This window comes from Rana temporaria, chromosome 2, assembly GCF_905171775.1.
Source record: "Rana temporaria chromosome 2, aRanTem1.1, whole genome shotgun sequence".
Classification (NCBI taxonomy): domain Eukaryota; kingdom Metazoa; phylum Chordata; class Amphibia; order Anura; family Ranidae; genus Rana; species Rana temporaria.
The window spans coordinates 360,692,607-360,718,017 of NC_053490.1; the positions used below are offsets into that span (position 1 = coordinate 360,692,607).

The following is a 25,411-nucleotide window of genomic DNA, read 5'->3' on the forward strand; positions in this document are numbered from 1 at the left end:
ACGTTTGTGGATCGTCGGAAATAGCTAATTTGCATACCCGACGCGGAAAACGACGTGAACGCCACCCAGCGGACGCCGAAGTATTGCATCTTAGATCCGAAGGCGTACACCTGTCGGATCTAACCCAGAAGCCGTCGTATCTTGTTTTGAGGATTCAAAACAACGATACGACGCGGGAAATTTGAAAGTACGCCGGCGTATCAGTAGATACACCGGCGTACTCGCTCTGTGGATCTGGCCCTCAGTTACAAATGACAATACATTTGGAAATATTAGATCAAAAACAGAGTGTCTGTGATATGTATGATATGCAAATGATTAGAATTGAAAATATGAATATAATTCATATTTCAGAGGGGAATATTATATTCTTAGGGGCAGATCCACAAAGCACTTACGCCGGCGTATCTCGAGATGCACGGCGTAAGTGTAAATATGGGCCAGTGTAACTATGCGCCGTATCCACAAAACGAGATACGCCTGAAAAACAGGTTTTTACGACCAACGTAATTTTTCTACACCGGCGCATCGTGGGCGCAAAAATACGCTGGACGCACCATTGTTTTGCTATGCAAATATGCAAATGAGGGAGATACGACCACGCATAAACGTCTTTGGCATGGGTGATTCGGAGGTGTATCGCATCTTCAGATTCAGCCCTACTGCCATCCTGGAATTAACCACAACCCTGAAAGATGACATCACCAGCCAGACACATCGCTCACATGCAGTGGAGCCACTGGTCAAGGTCCTGGTAACACTGTATTTCCTTGCCAGAGGCTCGTTTCAGCGTACAAGTGGAGTAGTGGCTGGGATGGCACAATCCTCCATTAGCAGATGTGTGCACCAGGTTGTCCCCGCAATCCTCAGATGCATGGCCAACCAAATCATCAGACCCACCCAGGTGCACCTGCGGGTGAAGGCAATGCGTGATTTCTACCGAATTGCAGGATTTCCACGCACCGTGGGGGCCATTGATTGCACACATGTGGCACTACGGCCCCCCCATGACACAGAGCACATATACCGCAATCGGAAGCACTGGCATTCCATCAACGTACAGGTGATAGCCGATGCCCAATGCCTCATATGGCACGTCCGTGCCAAACACCCAGGGTCCAGCCACGACAGCTAAATATACCGTCAAAGCCCCATCCCAACAGAATTTGAACAGAACGTGTATGGGGACAGCTGGCTGGTTGGTGAGTGACATGGAAGTCAGGCATGTCTGTCCCCTCCCATGATGCAGACATCACGAGGGGCACATGCACGACTAACATCCTCCTGTCTTTTCCCTTCCAGGTGATTCTGCATATGCACTTGGACCCCATCTCATGACTCCATTCCGGGATCCCCAAACCCCAGGAGAGCAAAGATACAATGAAGCACACGCACATACCCGTGGAGTGGTGGAACGCACATTTGGCCTCCTGAAGTCCCGTTTCTGATGCCTGAATAAGTCTGGGGGGACCCTGTTGTATTCCCCAAACTTTGTGTGCCAGATCATCGCTGCATGTTGCATGCTGCACAACTTCGCTGTGAGAAGGGGCCTGGAGATTGACATACGTGACGACCTGACCCCCAAACCAGACAATCCCCCCCTGACCGAGGCTACCCCGTCTTCTGAGGGAGCAGCAGTCAGGAGATGCCTCGCAGTAGGCATCTTTGCACATTAAACCCACACATTAATCATGGCACAAGGAGAATGCACGCATGCACACCACTGTGGTCCCTAGCACACACACCCCACATCCTCATCAAATTGGATTAGCCCAAGTCCACCATTCAGGACTTGTGAGCAGCAACGCCATGCCAAGGCTCCATTTATGTTGCTGTACATTCATACACCATTCACACAGACCTAGGGATCACTTCTCCCTGGTCCTGGGGATCCCTTCTCCCCAACAACCGAGGGTGACACCCCTTTTCCGGCAGGAATGTCACCCCCACATTCATAAATCAGTCACACTGTAGCCTGCCTAGGCTACAAAAAATTATAAGAACTCATAACATGAGAAAAATATCAAAGAAACATAACAAAGAAACATAACCAGAGTAAAAAGAAAAACTACTGGCGCTGCCGTGCCCCACGCCTGCGGCGGCCATGGCCCTGGCTCCTCAGGGGAGACTCATGGGGGGGAAATCAGGAGAAGGAGGAGCATCCCCTGGTCTCTGCCCACCTGGCGGCCTGCCCTCCCATTCTGTCTTGAGGACACATTTTAAAGTTTCAAGGATCGAGCCCACAGGTACGCGGAGAAGAGGAGGAGCCTAGAGCACTGGCAAGGAACCCTAGAAGTGGGCGGCTCTTTACAAAACCATTGCACAGAAGATGTAAGTATGACATGCTTGTTATTAAAAAAAAAAGAAAACAGGATTTCTTAACCTGTATATTAACCACATGCCGCTCCGCCACAGTACATTTACTGCGGAAGGGCGGCACTTGTAGCCTAAGTCATGTATATAATCGTGATTGAGTGTCACTATGGTGACAATGAACTACTCTGATGACAGGATGTAAAAAAAAGTAAAAAAACTAAATTAAAAAAATTAAAAGAAGAAAATAATAGAAAATTATTTATTTATTTATTTTACATACTGTTGTCAGTCAGTATCCCTGATTATGGCCACATCAGTCACAACTAGAGATGAGCGGACACCTGGATGTTCGGGTTCGACGGGTTCAGCCGAACTTCGGAAAAAAGTCCGGGTTCGGGACCCGAATTTGACCCTGAATCCCATTGAAGTCAATGGGGACCCAAACTTGTGAGTACTAAAATGTCTCTAAAAAAGTAATGGAAAGGGCTAGAGGGCTGCAAATGGCAGCAAAATGTTGGTAAGAGCATGGCAAGTACTCTGCAAACAAATGTGGATAGGGAAATAACATAAAATACATAAAAAAAATAATAATAATAATCTTGACCTAGGAGGACGAGGTCCATATGGAGTAGGAGGTTGAGGTGGCGGTGGATGTGTAGGTGGAAGCGGCGGTGGAGGAGGACGTACAGATATGGAGGAAACACTGCAAACACTGAAGGAAACACTGCAAAATATATATTTTTGCCCTAAATGGGTGTTTTTTGAATAGCAAAATAGAAGAACAGTATCTAAAGTGTTTATCTCACACGTACAGATATGGAGGAAACACTGCAAACACTGGAGGAAACACTGCAAAAAAAATGTTTTTTTTCCCTAAATTGATGTTTTTTGAATAGCACAATTGAAGAAAAGTATCTAAGATATGGTGGAAACATGGCAATTTTATTTTTTTTGCCCTAAATGGATGTTTTTTTGAATAGCACAATAGAAGAAAAGTATCTAAAGGGTATCTCACAGTAACATATGCAGTGCTGGTGTAATTTGATTTCTGAAGCAGGACTGACTCCTATATATTTCTCTCCCTACAAGCAAAACCAGGAATATCTCCCTAAAGTATCTAATGCAGAGTATCTCACAGTAACATATGCAGTGCTGGTGTAATTTGATTTCTGAAGCAGGAATGACTTCTATGTATTTCTCTCCCTACAAGCAAAACCAGGAACCTTTCCCTAAAGTATCTAATGCAGAGTGACTTGCACATATGTAGATCGCTGAGTAATTCGATTTCTGAAGCAGGACAGTCTGACTATCTAATTCTCTCCCTCAGAGCAGCAGCAGCGCCAGCCTTTTTCTACACTATCTAAAGCAGAGTGACGTGCTGTGCTGTGTGCCTCTAGCTTATATAGAGGCGGGTCACATGCTGCATTGGCCAATCACAGCCATGTCATTAGTAGGCATGGCTGTGATGGCTTCTAGGTCACACGACAAGTTAAACAAATGTTGATTGGCTGCCCTGCAGTACATTACATTGCCGAACACCGAACCCGAACTTACAGCAAATTGTTCGGGTCCGGGTACCAAAAACCCAAAAGTCCGGTACATACCCAAACTTTACAGTTCGGGTTCGCTCAACCCTAGTCACGACGCTATACTGCACTGGTGACAGTATGTACAAAAAAATCTGGGGAAAAAAAAACATTTTATTTAAGTTCTTCATTGCCCCAAAATTTGTGGGGAAAACATTACAACTTCAAAAAACTTGCCATGCCTCTTACTAAATGTTTCAGACTGTCTACTTTAAAAAAAAAAAAAAAAAAAGGGTCATTTTGGAGGTAAACATACTGTCCTGGCATTTTATGGCCTCAAGAAAAGTACATCAAGATTGATAAATTTTCAAATATATATATATATATATATATATATATATATATATATATATATATATATATATATATATAATTTGGGCCTAAATTTATGAATAAACTTGACTTTAGTGGATATTTTTATTTTCATTTTTTATTTTATTTATGACTTTTTTTGTTTATGGTCGTTACCCTCTGAGAGAGAGATGTGGATCACATAAACACGCGACAAGACTTACAACATAAATAGACCTGAAGTGTGCCTTGGTGGTCTGGTCAGTATGCCAAGAAAAGGGGGCAAAAGACTCAGATAGGGAAATAGTTTATATTGATTTCTTGTATTTATTGAGCCAGCTTGGTAAAGGCTTGTGCCATTCCTTCATGAGGATTTGGGATGTATGTGGCAAAACAAGGAGACTTCCATCAGCCTGGTATCTTGATTACGTAGTCTGGTACTCCCTTTTGGGAGGCAACTGAGGCTGCTCCAATTCGGAAAGAATGTCCAGAGAACTGACTGGGGTTTGAAGCCCAAGTTACTTAGGAGGATTCTGACATGCTTGACACACTGGCTGACACTCAGGGAGCTGGTTTAGAAAGGGTAGCAACGAGCTACCATCAGATTGGCTGGGTAGATGGAGCAGTAGTGGGTCGAGCACCGTCACTGGGCGTCAGGCGTTGTCAGTCTGAAACAGGTTGATGTCAACCCCAGGGGCTGGTTTGTTGCGTTTGCAGACTGTGAGAGTGTAGTGGTTCGAAAGCGAGTCGGGTGGCGTCGGAGCAGTGTGTGACTGCCGGAGCCGCTGACTAAATTCACTAGGTTGTAGGGAACCGTAGAAGGCCTGGTAGATGGCTGTTTGGGTGACTAGTCTGGGCAAAGCCCTAAACAGGGAACGAGTAAGGATTTTAGACATGTCCCTAAAGAGGGGACTCTTGAAAGGTAGGCGCTTGCCACTGACTACAGGTTGGTGCTTCTGTATGCCCTGTAGGAGGGACTTGACTGCATGGGCTCGAGAATACTGATGGTTTACTGGGGTCCTGCAGGGACAGGAAATGCTGGATGCCATCTAGATATGGCGTGATAGTATTGAGAAATGGTCAGCTGCATGTGGCAATATGATATGAAGGCTAGGATGTGTCCAACGTTGCCTATTGCTGCTCCGGGGCAAGGGGCCAAAAATTTGCGATTAGTGTTCCAAGCAGTGCGATAGGCCTTCAGTGTGTTGCGTGCCAAGGAGTGGTTAATAAGTTGGATTGCGTTGGTGAGATGTGACTTCAGTCCATCGTCAGCAATGTCCATGGTGGGACAGGGATAGTTGTTGGGTCGGCTCCAGGCTCTTGCTGGAAAAAACATCCATTCCAAGGTTGGAATAGGAAAGCGCATCAGCTGCTTTTTGCATTTGCCTGGAAAATGTCTACATAAGATATTAACTGGTGACGGAGTGACAGCTGCGTGAGCCTGCGCAGGAAGTGATGGGGAGTGACTTAGATCTACCTTAATTGATGATGTCGGCTGTGGCCTGATTGTCTGTGGTGAAGAACAGTGTCTCTCCTGTTCAAGTGTGGTCCCAGACCTGGGCAGCTGCCACGATGGGGTGCAGCACGAGGTGTGATGAAAACTGGGTGAAGCAAAAATTTAAGATAATTTCTGGGGGCCAAGTTTTGGAGAACCAGTGGCGGCCTAAAAATGGCTGCAAAAGCCTTTGGTGGCTCGGCTGACACTGCTGGGATGAAGATTGAAATGCTGTTCTATCAGGTGGGGAAGTTGTCCCACATAGCTAAGTCTGCTACTGATGCTTGGTCTAGTTTGAGAACTTGGACTGGATCTTGCATTGGTGTGAGAAAATCAAGACAATACACAGGTGCTCAACAAGACGATATACATGCACTCGCAGGCCAACGTGCACTCGCAGGCCAACGTGCACTCGCAGGCCAACGTGCACTCGCTGGTGCTGGATGAAAACCTGAACTAACCGCAGGGAAAAAACAGAGAGAAAAGATGAGTGGCCCGCGTGCCACTGAAGATGAATGGCCAACTGGGTGCCACTGTGTGTTTGTGTGGCTGATTGTTTGTCACTGAGGTGTGTTTGCAAGTTTAGTTTGCATTCGGGTTTGCACGTAGGTGCCTGCCGCAAAGTGTTTTATACTACTGCAGACAATATTGTGCGGTTGCAAGGGTGTCAGTGAGTGTCAGGTTGCTTGGACGATATTGTGTGGTTGCAGGGGCCTTGAGTATGAAGGTTTGTTTTGAGACGGCATTACGTGTTTGCAAGGGTCTCAGTCTGGTTTGCCGAGATGGTATTGCGTGGTTGCAAGGGTCTCAGTCTGGTTTGCTGAGATGGTATTGCGTGGTTGCAAGGGTCTCAGTCTGGTTTTAGTAACAATGGGTGATCTATAGAATGCGCCCTAAAAAGTCGCCCACCGTTGCGCCTATGGAGGAGTGGATGATGCCTAGCTGCTGTTTAGAAGATATTAAGTGAACAAAAAGAATGTAAGATGATGAAACTCTCTAAGGAGTGTCAACAAATTAAAACAGCGCTATCAAATAACTGTGCATATTTGACTATATAAAATACATTACTACAACCCATATGTAATGATATACAGTGATAATAAACAAAATATATCCAGTTTAAGAAATAAACACTAAACTGTGACTGTAATAATAAACACCCGTGATTGACTTAAACGTGAAGTGAACGCACTGAAAGTGCAAGAGACAGTCTTTAAAAATAATTTAGAACGTGGCCAGACAAAGCAAAGTTCATGTGTATAAGGATCCTGCGATCTTCAAATTTTTCCAAAAACTTCCACCACACCCGACAGTGCTCAGTGACTCCTCCCCCATCAAATGGACACTCACCGGATAGGTATGCCTCACACTCTCGTGTTTTGGCACAAAAAACCTTATCAGATGTAGTTGTTCCCGTCAATAAAGATGTAATCCAAATATGACATCCAATCAGTTCCACATATATGTCAGAGAGAGACAAAAGAAGTGCAAATAGTGTGATACCATCAAAGGTTTAATAGCACACCAAAATAAAACTTCAAACAGTGCACTCACAAACAAAATCTTGTAAAACAGCAGAATATCACATCAAGAAACTCCTTCAAACGTCAAAATGGTGAGAAGCGGTCACGGCGGACCCCCGATCAGCGAGAAAAAATGAAACCAATTCTCCTACTCACGGTGCCATGGACTTCTGTCAGATGCAGCTGCACATCCACTTAAATAAAAAACTTCAAACGCACTCTGCATCCAAAAACGCAGCACTCACTAGTAAAATTAGACTGTATGGCAATACCCCGACATGTTTCGTTATAAAAACTTATTCATGGGACTAACCACACAGTCATAAATGGTTACCTTATATCTGATGTAGTCAGATCAATCAGCCTATCAGTCCTGGGCGTTTTCCCACTTCCTCCAAAACTGTGGGCGGAAGTAAACGATAATCCCAAACTCCTGTGGGCTGACAGCATCATCCACCACCACTGGCTGGTGTATGAATCAATCAGCCAGTGCGATAGGCGTGGCGCCAGTCCCCAGATTCCAATAGGTGAGAGAGTATGTTAATCACATCCCCCAACAGCAGCAGTCTGAGCCAATCACGTGCTGCACAGCGCATCCCGCTCCGCCTACAACGATGGGCGGGCCTAGAGCGCTTATGCAGCCAAAGCTAGGAGGAAGTCAGCGCCTCCTCCATTGGCTGGCTGTCTTACCCAGCAGCCACAGCGGTAAGCCGACCTGATAGGTCGAGCAGACGCTGCTCATGATAGGCTCGCCGCGGGGAATGGCTTCTAACAACACAACAGGGGCAAATCAGCTGTTGCATAGGCAGACGTGGGCGGCGGAAATGAGAGGAAAAAAAAAAAAAAAAAAAGCCGATTTCCGGGTGTCCCCGTGACCACGAATCACATCTACAGCACAATCATTACACTGTGTTTATATTGAATAGCCATACAACAGTTCCTAATTAAGTCATCAGCTGATATATATCAATCATGCGCTGGAGTATATCAACAAATACATATAAAAACATTTGTCACTGGATGAAGGCAATAGTCAGTTAAAATAAATTAATAACATTTTGCATTAGTACATATTAGTATCAAACGCTAATTGCAAATTCATATAAATGATTAAATATATATAATTAAAATATATCTAAAATATGTAAAAAATGCATTAAAAATGAAACTCGATAAAATCAATCTAAAACTGGAACTAAATACAAGTGGTGAATTAGTGATCGCTGAGCTGATCGCAAATGGTCACCGATAACACCACCACTGGAGAAGGGATTAATTAATAGCAAAATATCAGATAAATGAATAAAAGAGTACATATACTGAAAAGATGCCAGAAAGGGTAATACTAAACCCACGGAGGGAAAGGTGTGGGTATGATAAATGTCTAAGAATTATTGATGAAGCAATTCAAGTCTACCTCTATATTCAACCCCCGCGGAAAAAGACATTTTAGCAAGAATATCCAGTGAGTTTCGCGCTGTGAAAGGTCACGGACTCTGTGTGACCCCCTCCAAGATGGGTAAACCACATCTATGCCACAAAATTGAGCAAGCGTGGGGTCCTGGTTATGTACCTTTTTAAAATGCATGGAAACGCTATGTTCCTCAAAGCCTTTTTTAATATTTGCTAGGTGTTCTGATATGCGGATTCTTAGAAGTCTTTTAGTCCTCCCAACATATAATAACCCGCATGGGCACCATAGCAAATATACAACATATGACGAGTTGCATGTACTGAATTCTTTAATGTCAAACATTGTGCCATCGGAGCTGGTAACTTTGTTAATTCCTTTGTTGTGTTCTTTCACCGTGCGGCAGCAAATACACCTTCTGCAAGGAAAGAATCCTTTCAGATCTATTTTCAATTGGCGATCAGGTGGATCCAATATTTTGCGGACCACTCTATCGCCAAAATTGGGCGCACGTCTATATATAAAACGTGGCTGCTGAGGAATCACTCCACCCAGATGTCTATCTCTGCTGAGGATGTGCCAGTGTTTCTTATATATGGTTTCAATTTCCTTATATTGGATGTGGAAGCCCGTCAGGAAGCTCCACTGGTGTTCATTTGTGGATGGTTCTTCTATTTTCTTCTTAAAACAATCTTCTCTCGGCTTCTCTGCGATCTCTTGAATCATTGACACCAGGTTGATCTCATCATATCCCTTTTGGGCAAATCTCTTCTTCAGTACATTCGCCTGCTCAAAATAATCTGAGTCATCAGTGCAGTTTCGGCGCACTCGGAGAAATTGCCCTTTAGGGATATTCTTTATCCAAGCAGGGTGGTGTCCACTTCTGATCGATAGATAACTGTTTCGATCAGTGCTTTTAAAGTACACCTTTGTTCTCAACCTGTCATTACATCTTTCTATAGTTACATCCAAGAAGTTAACTGAACACGCACTGATCACATATTCCAGTTTAATGTTGTTCACATTGTTGTTCAATACTTCAAGAAAAACTTTGAGATCTGTTTCCGATCCCTGCCAGATCAAAAAGATGTCGTCAATGTATCTCCGATAGAAGATAAGTTGAGATCTTTGATCTCTGAAGATACTTTTGTCCTCCCACTCCGCCATAAACAGGTTGGCGAGGCTAGGGGCATATTTAGCTCCCATAGCCACGCCAACCTGTTGTGAAAAAAAGAAACCATCGAACCAAAAATAATTATGCGACATACAGAAATCGAGGGCTATCATGCCTATCATGAGCAGCGTCTGCTCGACCTATCAGGTCGGCTTACCGCTGTGGCTGCTGGGTAAGACAGCCAGCCAATGGAGGAGGCGCTGACTTCCTCCTAGCTTTGGCTGCATAAGCGCTCTAGGCCCGCCCATCGTTGTAGGCGGAGCGGGATGCGCTGTGCAGCACGTGATTGGCTCAGACTGCTGCTGTTGGGGGATGTGATTAACATACTCTCTCACCTATTGGAATCTGGGGACTGGCGCCACGCCTATCGCACTGGCTGATTGATTCATACACCAGCCAGTGGTGGTGGATGATGCTGTCAGCCCACAGGAGTTTGGGATTATCGTTTACTTCCGCCCACAGTTTTGGAGGAAGTGGGAAAACGCCCAGGACTGATAGGCTGATTGATCTGACTACATCAGATATAAGGTAACCATTTATGACTGTGTGGTTAGTCCCATGAATAAGTTTTTATAACGAAACATGTCGGGGTATTGCCATACAGTCTAATTTTACTAGTGAGTGCTGCGTTTTTGGATGCAGAGTGCGTTTGAAGTTTTTTATTTAAGTGGATGTGCAGCTGCATCTGACAGAAGTCCATGGCACCGTGAGTAGGAGAATTGGTTTCATTTTTTCTCGCTGATCGGGGGTCCGCCGTGACCGCTTCTCACCATTTTGACGTTTGAAGGAGTTTCTTGATGTGATATTCTGCTGTTTTACAAGATTTTGTTTGTGAGTGCACTGTTTGAAGTTTTATTTTGGTGTGCTATTAAACCTTTGATGGTATCACACTATTTGCACTTCTTTTGTCTCTCTCTGACATATATGTGGAACTGATTGGATGTCATATTTGGATTACATCTTTATTGACGGGAACAACTACATCTGATAAGGTTTTTTGTGCCAAAACACGAGAGTGTGAGGCATACCTATCCGGTGAGTGTCCATTTGATGGGGGAGGAGTCACTGAGCACTGTCGGGTGTGGTGGAAGTTTTTGGAAAAATTTGAAGATCGCAGGATCCTTATACACATGAACTTTGCTTTGTCTGGCCACGTTCTAAATTATTTTTAAAGACTGTCTCTTGCACTTTCAGTGCGTTCACTTCACGTTTAAGTCAATCACGGGTGTTTATTATTACAGTCACAGTTTAGTGTTTATTTCTTAAACTGGATATATTTTGTTTATTATCACTGTATATCATTACATATGGGTTGTAGTAATGTATTTTATATAGTCAAATATGCACAGTTATTTGATAGCGCTGTTTTAATTTGTTGACACTCCTTAGAGAGTTTCATCATCTTACATTCTTTTTGTTCTCAGTCTGGTTTGCTGGTTACAAAGGTCTCGATGATTATGAGGTTTGTTTTGAGATGGCATTGTGTGGTTGCCACGACTTTGTATGGCTGCAAAGGTCTGAACGGGTGTCAGGTTGCTCAGATGAGATTGTGTGGTTGCAAAGGTCTAGACAGGTGTGAGGTAGCTGAGATTACATTTAGCAAGGGTCTCAAATGAGTGTCAAGTTGCTGAGACAATATTCCCCATTATTTGTATTTTTTTATGAAAACGACTGTGAATGAAACGCTGGTAAACATGAGTTACCGCATCTGGCAGTGTTTACAAGCTGTTACAGGCATTGGCGTTTCAAATGCATTTAGAATGCCTCTGAACATCCGTCTGAACCCATTTTTTTTTTTTACCAACAGCAGTGTACATGAGGCCAAAGATGATTTGACTGGCTGCAAGGGTCTCAATGAATGCCAGCTTGCTGGGGCGAGACTGCATGGTCACAAAGGTCTTTGACGAGTGGGAGGTTGCTCAAGACAGTATTGCGTGGTTGCAAGGGTCATGATGAGTGTGGCGCTGCTGAGACGGTATTGTGTTTGCAAGGGACTCAACAATGGTGTGAGGCTGCTGAGATGGTATTGCGTGGTTGCAAGAGTCTTGATGAGTGTGGGGCTGCTGAGACGGTATTGCGTTTGCAAGGGTCTGAACTATGGTGTAAGGCTTCTGAGACGGTATTGCGTGGTTGCAAGGGTCTCGATAAGTGTGGGGCTGCTGAGACGGTATTGCGTTTGCAAGGGTCTCAACAATGGTGTGAGGCTGCTGAGACGGTATTGCGTGGTTGCAAGGGTCTTGATGAGTGTAGGGCTGCTGAGATGGTATTGCGTTTGCATGGGTCTCAACAATGGTGTGAGGCTACTGAGATGGTATTGTGTGGTTGCAAGAGTCTTGATGAGTGTAGGGCTGCTGAGACGGTATTGCGTTTGCAAGGCTCTCAACAACGGTGTGAGGCTGCTGAGACGATTTTGCATGGTTGCAATGGTCTCAACAGGTGTCAGGTTGCTGGGCCGAGATTGTGTGGTGACAATTTTTTTTCTGTATTTTTTATATTTTTTTTGCGGTTTTTTTTTGCTTTTTTTTTTTTATTTTGCGTTTTGTAAGGGTCATGTGTTGCAAGGGTCTTAACAAGGGTGTCAGGCTGCTGAGACAATTTTGTGTGCTTGCAAGAGTCTCCATGAGTGTGGGGCTGCTGAGACGGTATTGCGTTTGCAAGGGTCTCAACAAGGGTGTCAAGCTGCAGAGATGAATTTTGCGTGCTTTCCAAGAGTCTCCATGAGTGTGGGGCTGCTGAGACGGTATTGCGTTTGCAAGGGTCTTAACAAGGGTGTCAGGCTGCTGAGACAATTTTGTGTGCTTGCAAGAGTCTCCATGAGTGTGGGGCTGCTAAAACGGTATTGCGTTTGCAAGGGTCTCAACAAGGGTGTCAGGCTACGGAGACAAATTTTGCGTCGTTGCAACGGTCTCAACAGGTGTCAGGTTGCGGGGCTGAGATTGTGTGGTGGCAATTTTTTTTTCTGCACTTTTATATTTCTTTTCGCGTTTTTTATTTTTTATTTTTTTTCATTTTTTTTCGTTTTTTTTTTCGTTTTTTTTTATAATTTTTTTTATATTTTTGTAAGGGTCATGTGTTGCAAGGGTCTTAACAAGGGTGTCAGGCTGCTGAGACGATTTTGTGTGGTTGCAAGAGTCTCGATGAGTGTGGGGCTGCTGAGACGGTATTGCGTTTGCAAGGGTTTCAACAAGGGTGTCAGGCTGTGGAGACGAATTTTGCGTCGTTGCAACGGTCTCAACAGGTGTCAGGTTGCTGGGCTGAGATTACGTGGCGTTTTATATATTTTTTTCCTTTTTGCGTTTTATTTTTATTTTTTTTGCGTTTTATATATTTTTTTCCTTTTTGCGTTTTATATATTTTTTTCCTTTTTGCGTTTTTTTTTTTTTTTTTGCATTTTGTAAGGGTCATGTGTTGCAAGGGTCTCAGCAAGGGTATCAGACTGCTGAGATGATTTGCATGGTTGCAAGGTCTCAATCAATAAGAATTGGGTTACTGAGAAAGGATAGAAACACCTGGTTTGTTTGTACCTTAAGCAAGCAGTATAAGGTAGAAGGACAACGCCTGTTTGAATCGTAGGTTCCGCAGGGGCCACTAATGAACGATATGGGAGACAACGAATGGTAGCAAATTGATAAGACATAAAGAATGTAATAACAAATCTTACTTGCGACAGTGGGCCATGCGAGTGAGTTTGCAGCGGACTGTGGCTGGAGTAAAACATGTCGGGAACGTGTAGCGTGATGCCGGGTGTAGAAAATAGAACACGAGAAGTGCGTATCAATGCTTTGTAAGCTCCACTGCGGGAACCAAACATATGGTACAGGTGACACCATGAGTGGCCACGAATTTGACATGACAAACAAGCTAACGAATCCTACCTGGGACAGTGAACGTGCGACTGGGTTTGCTTTGGACTGGAGTGGATGTGCAACACATCCCAAGAGTGTGGTGTGGCGCCATGCATGACACACAGGCAATAACTTTGGTAAATAAATGAGAGAGAAGAGCCGTGTACAAGCAATTCTTAAGTTCCGCTGCGGGAACTAAAACACACGACATGGGGGAAACAATGAATGACAACGGTAGAAAGTATGCAATGTATCTGATACAAAATGGTTGTAAAATGCATGAAATGAATCCGATACGAATTGATAGTAAGGAGTATTGAACGAATCTGATACGAATTGGTTGTAGAGTGTATGCTACCCCTTGCTTTGAAACCGAACACCTACCAACCACCCATCCCCCCAGGCTAATCAAGTGCAGACAAGGCACCATGTGAGTCCAATTACCACCTCAATCTTCCAAAGAACCCATACAAACACGTCAATCTCCAAATGGATTTACAAATGAATCGTATGTTTGGCAGAAGGAAGTTACAAATGTACTACGCCTGAGCCAAATGATGTTGAAACATGAGCAAAAGTAACTCAGAGGCAGATTTTTTCCCAAAAGGGATGCAGGATAGGAAGCATAACGAATTGCAAGATTGCACAAGATACGAAAAGGTTTGAATCCTACCTGCGACAGTAAGCGGGAACCGCCGGCGAAGACCATGAAGGGAGAAGCCGCAAAGCGCTTGCGATGTTGAATGCGATTGAATGCGCAGACTCACGGACATGAGGTGAGCTGGGAAGAGTCGGCCCAGTGACGTGTAGTACCGCACACTGAACCGACAAAGAGCATGTGTGAGTGGGCTGCTTAAATACCCTCCGGGCTCCTCCCATAAACTCAGGCCACCATACTGGCCTTCTTATTTATATAGCAAAAAATAAAAAAGCTAGAAGGTGATCAATTACCCCAAAAAAAAGATAGCTCTATTTGTTTAAACTAAAAAAAAGATATACCGGTACATTTAATTTGGGTACAGTGTTGCAATTGAAGTAATGCAGTGTCAAAGCCCGTCGTTTTCTGGAGCTTAAGAACCCCTAAATAATATTCCCTTTTTCCCAAATCAATTTTATCACATGTATGCATATTGAAGAATACAACATATTCCCTAAGACTACATCCAAAATAATAATCCCCAGCGCAACATGAACTTGTTTCACCACTGTTTATTGGCTTCTCCAGGGGGTTCAAAACGGGATTTCCATAGTACTATCAAATGTGCACCCAAAATGTTTCTGCACACACAAATAATAATGGCTTCTGGTGCCTGCCTCATGTGGTGCCCTTTTATGACGTTGTATGCATCACATTCAATGCCATCATTATGTACTGTATACGCGATAGACAATGTCACTGAATTAAATTGTAGTGCAAGCCCCCCTCCAAACATTAAACGTCAGCTGCTAAAAAAAACTGTAGCTGCTGACTTTTAATATTAGGACACTTACCTGTTCAGGGATCCTTGTATGTCGGCACCCCAGCTGATTTTCATATCGACTTGTGGGTGCTTCCTCCGCCATTCATGGTAAGGGAAACCGGCCATGAAGCCAGCTTCACGGCCGGTTTCCTATTGTGCATGCAGAAAGCATGCTGCTCTTTCTAACTGGCCTGGCGGAGGAGGAAGGCTGAACTTCCAGAGGACCTCACTGCAGCCAAGTCTCCCGGAAGTTGGGACAGGTACCTGTCAAAAACAGGTACCCGTTTCCCCCTCCCCCAAAAGGTGCCAAATGTGGCACCGGAGGGAGGGAAGCAAACAAGTGTAGCTTCTTTTGAGTGGAACTCTGCTTTAAAGAGGAGCTTCTGTAGCTGCTGACTTTTAATATAAGGACACTTACCTATCCAGGGATTCAGCAATGTCCTCATTTGAACGGATTATTCAATTGGCTTTAGGTACCGACACCAGCATAGAAGCTAAGGATAACAGCATGCTTGAGCCGTGCTGCACCTTGTGAATTCCCCCGTAGCCTTTTGGGACCTGTGATCTGTCCCAGAAGACTGGGGGGAAAGGGGGGGTGAACTTCCGGATCAAACCAGGTATCCACTGCCCCCCCCCCAAAAAAAAAAAGTGTTACATGTAGCAGTAGAGGTAGGGAGGGTGCAAACAAGCAACATTTTGGGTGGAGCTCCACTTTAAAAGGTTTGTAAAGGAAAAACATTTTTTATCCTAATAGCTTCCTTTACCTTAATGCAGTGCTGTTTTCATGTCCTCATTGTTCGTTTTTGCTCTCAAGTTTCTGTAATTGTTCTCTGATCTCCACACTTCCTGGTTGTTTGTTTCCTGATGACCACAGTGCTGGGAGCTTTCTCTCTGTGGTCACTAACTTCAAGGAGGTGTGATTACTGTGTGTCTAGTTTCTAGTTTTGTTTTCCAAACCATGACTGCTCTATGGCTCTGTATGCTCTGTAAGGCAGAGAGGCAGGAAACAACATGCAAAAACGAAACTAGAAAGTACAGGTATATTATATGATTGATTTTTATCTATTTTTAATCGTTTTTAAAAGGAATCAGTTAACTATTATGTCTCTATACCCTGTAAACAGTCATTTCATATTTTTTTTTTTTTTTATTTACAACTCCTTTAAGTTTTAAATGTAAACATGAGCCATAATTACTGTATATTCCATGACAATTTGGCATGAGTTTACATAAACCTACTATCCAATTTATTCCTGCTTTATACATTTAGAGCAATGGAACTCTTAGTAAGTGTATAGTTTTCCTTGAGTTATTTTTATTTATGGAGTCCTTATATTAATTTTCAATCAGTGGTCATTTTTTGGTTGAGCAAACTTTTAAAAACATTTTTAACCTGCTGTATTAATTAATCAAAAACATTTTTATATACATTTTATTTACAGCTGTCCAGGAACAAATTATGAATTAAAAAATGTGTGTAGTTGTTGGCAATATTATGCAATAAATAATGTTACTTTCATTATAATGATTTAAGCCTACGTTATATCAATTTGCAATTTGTTCTATACTGACGTCCCCTATTTTATTTATGAACACAGTGCAAACAGACACAGACTTACCTCTGTAGTGGCCGTTATTGAACGTACAAAAGTAGGAATAGTTGAACAGCTCAAATTGAGGAGACGGCCCTGAAACACAGGTGATATATTTAGCATGATGTAACAGACATTAGTAATCAAGGACACAATGACTATGCCAACTCTGATATATGTTTTCTAAAATCCAGTAAAAGTCACAGACAATATAAAAAGCAAGAAACACGTTCTCACCATGTTATACTTACACAATGTAAATACATACAGTGCAATTTAAAAAATACCACATGCAACAATTCAACCTGTGTGCACGTGTATTTGATTTTTATTTTCTAACATTTCCCATATGTTCTGATTCCTGAGGAAGACATCTATTTTTTTTTTTACGTCAAGTATGCTTTTAGCTAGTACCACATTTTTGCTGCTTTAACTACTTAAGACCCGGACCTTTATGCAGGTAAAGGACCTGGCCATTTTTTTTGCGATTGGGCACTGCGTCGCTTTAACTGACAATTGCGCAGCCGTGCGGCGTGGCTCCCAAACAAAATTGGCGTCCTTTTTTCCCCACAAATAGAGCTTTATTTTGGTGGTATTTGATCACCTCTGCGGTTTTTATTTTTTGCGCTATAAACAAAAATAAAGCGACAATTTTGAAAAAAATGCAATTTTTTAACTTTTTGCTATAATAAATATCCCCCAAAAATATATAAAAAAAGTTTTTTTCCTCAGTTTAGGCCGATACGTATTCTTCTACCTATTTTTGGTAAAAAAAAATCGCAATAAGCGTTTATCGATTGGTTTGCGCAAAATTTATAGCGTTTACAACATAGGGGATAGTTTTATTGCATTTTTAGTAATTATTTTTTTTTTTACTACTAATGGCGGTGATCAGCGATTTTTTTCGTGACTGCGACATTATGGCGGACACATCGGACAATTTTGACACAAAAAGGGGCAAGGTCCTTTAGCTGCATTTTGGTCCAGGTCTTAAGTGGTTAATAACGTCTTTCCTGAGGATCAGTGAGCAAAATTGAACTGCTTGTTCAAGGTGAGGCCGAACCAGTGTTTGTTAGATTTTTTACTTAGGTAAAATTCTTTACAAAAGAAAAGGCTAATTTATTAAATACTTTTTTTCAGCTCTGTGTATACAAAGGAGCATGGGGGGGCTCAAGTCCATAATGGGGGTGGTAGTAACAAAGCCCCAAGTGATACACAATAGCTCAAAAGTGATATGATCCAGAAATATTTAGACAGAATAAAGGTGGATAAAGCACCTGGGCCTGATGGCATCCACCCACAGATCCTAAAAGAATTGAGTTCTGTAATTTCCAAGCCATTGTATCTAATTTTTAGGGACTCATTAATGACAGGAATAGTACCACTGGATTGGTGCAGGGCCAATGTAGTGCCCATATTTAAAAAGGGAACAAAGGGGCAGATCCACAAAGAGTACGCCGGCGTATCTACTGATACGCCGGCGTACTTTCAAATTTCCCGCGTCGTATCTTTGTTTTGAATCCTCAAAACAAGATACGACGGCATCTGGGTTAGATCCGACAGGCGTACGTCTTTGTTCGCCTTCGGATCTTAGATGCAATTCTCCGGCGTCCGCTGGGTGGCGTTCCCGTCGTTTTCCGCGTCGAGTATGCAAATTAACTATTTCCGACGATCCACGAACTTACGAGCGGCCGTCGCATTCTTTTACGTCGTCTCTAGTCGGCTTTTTTCGGCGTATAGTTAAAGCTGCTATCTGGTGGCGTACGTAATGTTAAGTATGGCCGTCGTTCCCGCGTATAATTTAAAAAAAAATATTTTGTTTGCGTAAGTCGTCTGTGAATCGGGCTGGACATAATTTACGTCCACGTCAAAACAATGACGTCCTTGCGACGTCATTTAGCGCAATGCACGGCGGTAAATTTAGGGACGGCGCATGCGCAGTTCATTCGGCGCGGGGACGGGCTTCATTTAAATGAAACACGCCCCCTACTCGCCGCATTTGAATTCAGTGACATTACGCCGCGAGAGATACACTACGCCGCTGTAACTTACGGCGCAAATTCTTTGTGGATTCGAAGCTGGGAAGAGTAAGTTACAGCAGTGTAGCGTATCTCACAATACGCTGCGCCCATGCAATTGTTTGTGAATCTGCCCCAAAGTCTTTACCAAGTAACTATAGACCTGTTAGTTTAACTTCTATAGTTGGGAAGATACTGGAGAGATTAATAAAAGACCATATAAAGGAGTTCTTGCTGGAAAAAAATAACTATTTAAGCAACAGACAGCATGGATTCATGAAAGACAGAAGTTGTCAGACAAACTTGATTTATTTTTTATGAAGAGGTATATATAACCTTGGACAGAGGTGTGGCTGTGGACGTGGTATACCGGATTTTGCAAAAGTGTTTGATACAGTTCCCCACACATGGCTCATGTGTAAGATAAAGTCTACAGGATTGGAAATATCAGTTTGTAAATGGATAGAAAACTGGCTAAAAGACAGAATTCAGAGAGTAGTGGTTAAAGTGGAGGTTCCATCAAAAAAACAATTTTGCTTTAAACTGTAGCTTATTACTAAAAAAAAAAAAAAAAAAAAAATGTTTTTACTCATCTGGAAATGCCTGTTGCTATGCAGTCCCACAAAATCTGCCTTTGAAACCACCTAGGATTCTGACATCATCTCCCTCTAATGCTCCTGAGAAATGTGTGTCATCATTTCCCAGGATGCAGTGCGCTGTCCAATTATCACTCCCCATCCAAGACTTCCAGGAAGTATGGGCCAGATTCACAAAAGAGATACGACGGCGTATCTCCTGATACGCCGTCGTATCTCTGTGATCTGCCCGTCCTAACAATGCGGCTGATTCATAGAATCAGTTACGCAAAGATAGCCCTAAGATCCGACAGGTGTAATTGACTTACACCATCGGATCTTAGGATGCAATTCTAGGCAGGCCGCTAGGTGGCGAGGCCATTGCAGTCGGCGTAGAATATGCAAATGACTAGTTACGGCGATTCACAAACGTCCGCGATGCCCGATCTAAATTTACGTTGTTTCCGTAGCGATACGCGTCGTAATGTTAGGGCTGCCTCCTAGGTGTTCTAAGCAATGTTAAGTATGGCCGTCGTTCCCGCGTCGAAATTTAAAAAATCACGTCGTTTGCGTAAGTCGTCCGTGAATGGCGCTGGACGCCATTTACGTTAACGTCTAAACAAATGACGTCCGTGCGACGTCATTTAGCACAATGCACATCGGGTACTTTTCCCGACGGAGCATGCGCAGTACATTCGGCGCGGGAACGCGCCTAATTTAAATGGTGCCCGCCCTATTTGAATTAGGCGGGCTTGCGCCAAGCGGATTTACGTTACACCGCCGCAAGTTTACAGGTAAGAGCTTTGTGAATCAGGCACTTACGCTGTAAACCTGTGGCGGTGTAACGTAAATGGGATACGTTACGCCGCCGAGGAGTAACGTAATTGTACCTGAATCTGGCCCTAAGTGCCTGTAGGCTTCACAATGCCCACAAGCAAAATTACAACGGTGTATACATAGTTTTATAAACTTTTTTGAATATCTATGCGGATCGGTGGCGGATTGTAAAATAGTAAGTGACCAGATTTATATTATAAAAACACAGGATGAAAGGACATACATTAAAAAAATGCTAATTGTGGTTGGAACTCCGCTTTAATGATTCATACTCTGAATGGTCGAAGGTTATCAGTGGTGTACCCCAAGGTTCAGTGTTGGGTCCCTTCCTTTTTAATATCTTTATAAATGATATTGGGTCTGAGATCAAAAGTAACATTTCTGTCTTTGCAGATGACACCAAGCTATGCAGTGGAATAATGTCTTTACAGGATGGCGCTAATTTACAAGCCAACCTCAATGCTCTGTCTAATTGGGCGACTACAGTAGGTGAACCCGATTTTGTGTCAATCTCGCTCTCTTTCTCGGCGAGATTGAGCACCTACGAGCCCCATCGCGGGAGCCAGCGCCGAGCTGGCTTGCCGCGATGGAGACAGAGCCGTCATAGAAGCGACGGGAGATCCGACTTGGATTCCCGCCAATTCTACACGTGTGCGGCGTTTGTTATGAATCCTGAGGGGGAAGTCCCCGCCGGATTTTAAATAAAAATCCGGCATGGGTCCCCCCCTCAGGAGCATACCGGGCCCTTAGGTCTGTTATGGGTTGTAAGGAGAGCCCCCCCTACGCCGAAAAAAACGGCGTAGGGGGTCCCCCTACAATCCATACCAGACCCGTATCCAAAGCACGCTACCCGGCCAGCCAGGAAGGGAGTGGGGACGAGCGAGCGCCCCCCCCCCCCCTCCTGAGCCGTACCAGGCTGCATGCCCTCAACATGGGGGGGTTGGGTGCTCTGGGGCAGGGGGGCGCACTGCGGCCCCCCCACCTCAGAGCACCCTGTCCCCATGTTGATGAGGACAGGGCCCCTTCCCGACAACCCTGGCCGTTGGTTGTCGGGGTATGCGGGCGGGAGGCTTATCGGAATCTGGGAGCCCCCTTTAATAAGGGGGCCCCCAGATACCGGCCCCCCACCCTAAGTGAATGAGTATGGGGTACATCGTACCCCTACCCATTCACCTGCAAGAAAAGTGGTAAAAACACAAATAAACCACACAGGGTATTAAAATATTTTATTTTTCTGCTCCGGAGGCCTCCCCTGTCTTCTTTATTAGCTCTTTTACCAGGGGAGGCTTCTTCTTTGACGTCTTCGGGTGGGTGGGGGCCGCCGTCTGGTTCTCTTCCACCGCCGGGGGGGGTCGCTTTTAAAAAAGCCCCCACCCCCCGGCGGGTTTCCTCCGGCGTCTTCGGCGGGGCTCTTCTTCTTCCGCTATCCCGACGGGTCTTCTCAACTCTCCGGGGGTCTCCTTCTGTCTTCGCCGCTCTCCGCTCTTGACTCGGCGCACCCCGGTTCTTCGTCTCGCTGTCCGGTGTCTTCTTCCGTTCTGTACGTCTTCTCCTTCCGTGCTGTGATGAGTTCTTCTTCCGTGCTGTGACGTCATGTTCTTCACTTCTCTTCTTCTCCCGATGTTGACTCGCCGGTCCTCCTCGCTGAAATGACGGATGCGCGCCTTGCATCGGACCTATATAGGCCTCACAGTCCCATCATGCTCTGTACCTACCCATGTGATACCTACCACGTGGGTAGGTATCACATGGGTAGGTACAGAGCATGATGGGACTGTGAGGCCTATATAGGTCCGATGCAAGGCGCGCATCCGTCATTTCAGCGAGGAGGACCGGCGAGTCAACATCGGGAGAAGAAGAGAAGTGAAGAACATGACGTCACAGCACGGAAGAAGAACTCATCACAGCACGGAAGGAGAAGACGTACAGAACGGAAGAAGACACCGGACAGCGAGACGAAGAACCGGGGTGCGCCGAGTCAAGAGCGGAGAGCGGCGAAGACAGAAGGAGACCCCCGGAGAGTTGAGAAGACCCGTCGGGATAGCGGAAGAAGAAGAGCCCCGCCGAAGACGCCGGAGGAAACCCGCCGGGGGGTGGGGGCTTTTTTAAAAGCGACCCCCCCCCCGGCGGTGGAAGAGAACCAGACGGCGGCCCCCACCCACCCGAAGACGTCAAAGAAGAAGCCTCCCCTGGTAAAAGAGCTAATAAAGAAGACAGGGGAGGCCTCCGGAGCAGAAAAATAAAATATTTTAATACCCTGTGTGGTTTATTTGTGTTTTTACCACTTTTCTTGCAGGTGAATGGGTAGGGGTACGATGTACCCCATACTCATTCACTTAGGGTGGGGGGCCGGTATCTGGGGGCCCCCTTATTAAAGGGGGCTCCCAGATTCCGATAAGCCTCCCGCCCGCATACCCCGACAACCAACGGCCAGGGTTGTCGGGAAGGGGCCCTGTCCTCATCAACATGGGGACAGGGTGCTCTGAGGTGGGGGGGCCGCAGTGCGCCCCCCTGCCCCAGAGCACCCAACCCCCCCATGTTGAGGGCATGCAGCCTGGTACGGCTCAGGAGGGGGGGGGGGGGGCGCTCGCTCGTCCCCACTCCCTTCCTGGCTGGCCGGGTAGCGTGCTTTGGATACGGGTCTGGTATGGATTGTAGGGGGACCCCCTACGCCGTTTTTTTCGGCGTAGGGGGGGCTCTCCTTACAACCCATAACAGACCTAAGGGCCCGGTATGCTCCTGAGGGGGGGACCCATGCCGGATTTTTATTTAAAATCCGGCGGGGACTTCCCCCTCAGGATTCATAACAAACGCCGCACACGTGTAGAATTGGCGGGAATCCAAGTCGGATCTCCCGTCGCTTCTATGACGCGCTTGCTGGGATGTGCTGTCACTATTCCAGTGAGTGCGAGGTGTCGGGGAGATCTCGGCACCCTGTCGCCGAGTATCAGCGCGACGCTGTCGTGCTAAAAGCACAATATCACAAACACCTACTGTAAGTGGCAGATGAGGTTTAATGTTGATAAATGTAAAGTTATGCACTTGGGGGATAAGAATATGCATGCACTATACATACTAGGGGGAGTACAACTTGAGGGATCCGTAGTGGAGAAGGAACTGGGGGTTTTGGTAGATCATAAGCTCAATAATAACATGCAATGCCAAGCTGTGGTTTCCAAAGCGAGTGGAATAATGTCTTTACAGGATGTCGCCAATTTACAAGCCAACCTTAATGCTCTGTCTAAGTGGGCGACTAAGTGGCAGATGAGGTTTAATGTTGATAAATGTAAAGTTATGCACTTGGGGGATACGAATATGCATGCACTATACATACTAGGGGGAGTACAACTTGAGGGATCCGTAGTGGAGAAGGATCTGGGGGTTTTGGTAGATCATAAGCTCAATAATAACATGCAATGCCAAGCTGTGGTTTCCAAAGCAAGCAAAGTCCTTTCTTGTATTGAGAGGTATGGACTCCAGAGAGAGAGCTATCATTTTGCCCCTGTACAAATCATTAGTAAGACCTCATCTGGAATATGCAGTTCAGTTTTGGGCCCCAGTTCTCAAGAAGAATATTGGGGAACTGGAGAAAGTGCAGAGAAGTGCAAATAGAGGCGAAATCTGGGGTCTTACAGACACCAAATCTCTCCATAAAGAGGACCTGTGGTGCCTTATTACTATCACAAAGGATTGTGTACCTTTCTTAAGATAAATTAATAAAACTCATATACCCTTGGATGATGTCCCATCGGACAAAACATGTTGGGTTGAGCTACAACAGACATGGAATCATACATGCTAAGGGAATGACTGTGCTGATTTTTCTACTTGCCCGATTTTATCTGCTTTATGCGAGTAGTATTCTTTTTTTAATAAACTGCCCTTATTCTGTGTCCTGAAGTGTGCCATCCATCCCAGCAGGGATCTCTTATAAAAAGTGCAGCCAGGCCTCCATATCTGAGGTCTGACCTATCGGTAAGCAGCTTGTGAGTTGGGTGTGGAGTGGCATATGGTTGCATAAGAAGATTGAAGCGATATACACATTTACTTCAAGAATTGTCTTGCACCTAGCATACCTCATTAAGCTAACAACCTATCAATGGGAAACAGACCATTGTAAATATCTGCAAAGTATAAGTACCAGTCTAAACAGCAGGAGCATCCAGAAAAAAAAAGTAAGACTATGGAAAGAAACAATAGTGCACATTAAAATTGACCATGCCAAACATGGAACACCTTTTTTGGAGTTATATGCGGTGTGGTTTTGCTGTGATCATTGCATGATTTATCACACAACAACTGTGGCAAAACCACAACACATTTTAGGTGCCATTAAAAATGAATGGCACACAAACACACATCCTGCGTTTTTCTAGCATTGCAGTGTGACTTGAAATCACAGGCAGAATCAGTGATTCCGCCCACAATCCCAAATCGCTAGATATAATTGGGGCCTAATGGCAGCAACTGAAGCTGGGCTGAATTTTCCATTGTTCTTGTGTTTCCCACGCTGCATTCTAGTGTAAACCTAGGCGAATGGTACCTCCACACATCTCTGCAGTAACAGCGTGTTTTTCTCTGCAATTACACACCTTCCCACACCCGCTAGCCTAAAGAAAAGTCAATGTATTCCTTGCTGGTAATTTTCCAGCTGATTTTTTTAATCTTTAATAATTAAAAATTGTAATTCCATTTTTTCCCCTATGCAGTGGGCTGTGCCCATATTGCATGGGTTACTGTAGCTGCTCGATTTTGTCTAGGGGATTGCAGAGCCAAGATATACTTACCTAATCCTCCGGTCTCTGAGGCTCCTGCCCCCTGCGGTCCAGCAGTCTTGTGTGGTGGGCTATTCCTGACATCATCATGCCCACAGACCAGCTCTGGACATGAGCACGGCAGAAACACTACAGGGGAGCACCATTTTCCAGAAGATCAAAGGTTTTGAAGGAGTATAAGCTCTACATTCAACCCTAGACAAAATGAGCAGCTATCCCTTGCAGTGTGAGCACAGCCCCTTTGCATGAGAATTTTATTTCCTAGAGTTCTGCTTTAAGCATGTATAAACACTTAGGGTCCTTTCACACGTCCGCTCCGTCCGTCTGTTTTATAGACGTCCGTTTACGGACCTCAATGCATTCCTATGGGTTAGCGTCCGTTAGCGGATGAGCATCCGCTAACGTCCGTTAACATCTGTCTCCGTTAAGCTCCGTTTTTTTGAACGGAAGAAAACCTTATTTTTCTTCCGTCAAAAAAACGTAACGGACGAAAAACCGATGTTAGCGGATGAT

At 44.7% G+C, this 25,411-nt stretch overlaps 1 protein-coding gene across 1 annotated transcript in view; it reads right to left on the reverse strand.

Annotated features, from left to right (window-relative positions):
- The window catches only part of AHCYL1 (adenosylhomocysteinase like 1), an 810,468-nt gene that overhangs the window by 80,870 nt on the left and 704,187 nt on the right, over positions 1–25,411 (reverse strand). The window contains exon 14 of the mRNA XM_040337629.1: positions 16,721–16,789. Within this exon, the coding sequence (XP_040193563.1) occupies positions 16,721–16,789 (69 nt within the window). The remainder of the gene's footprint in view (positions 1–16,720; positions 16,790–25,411) is intronic.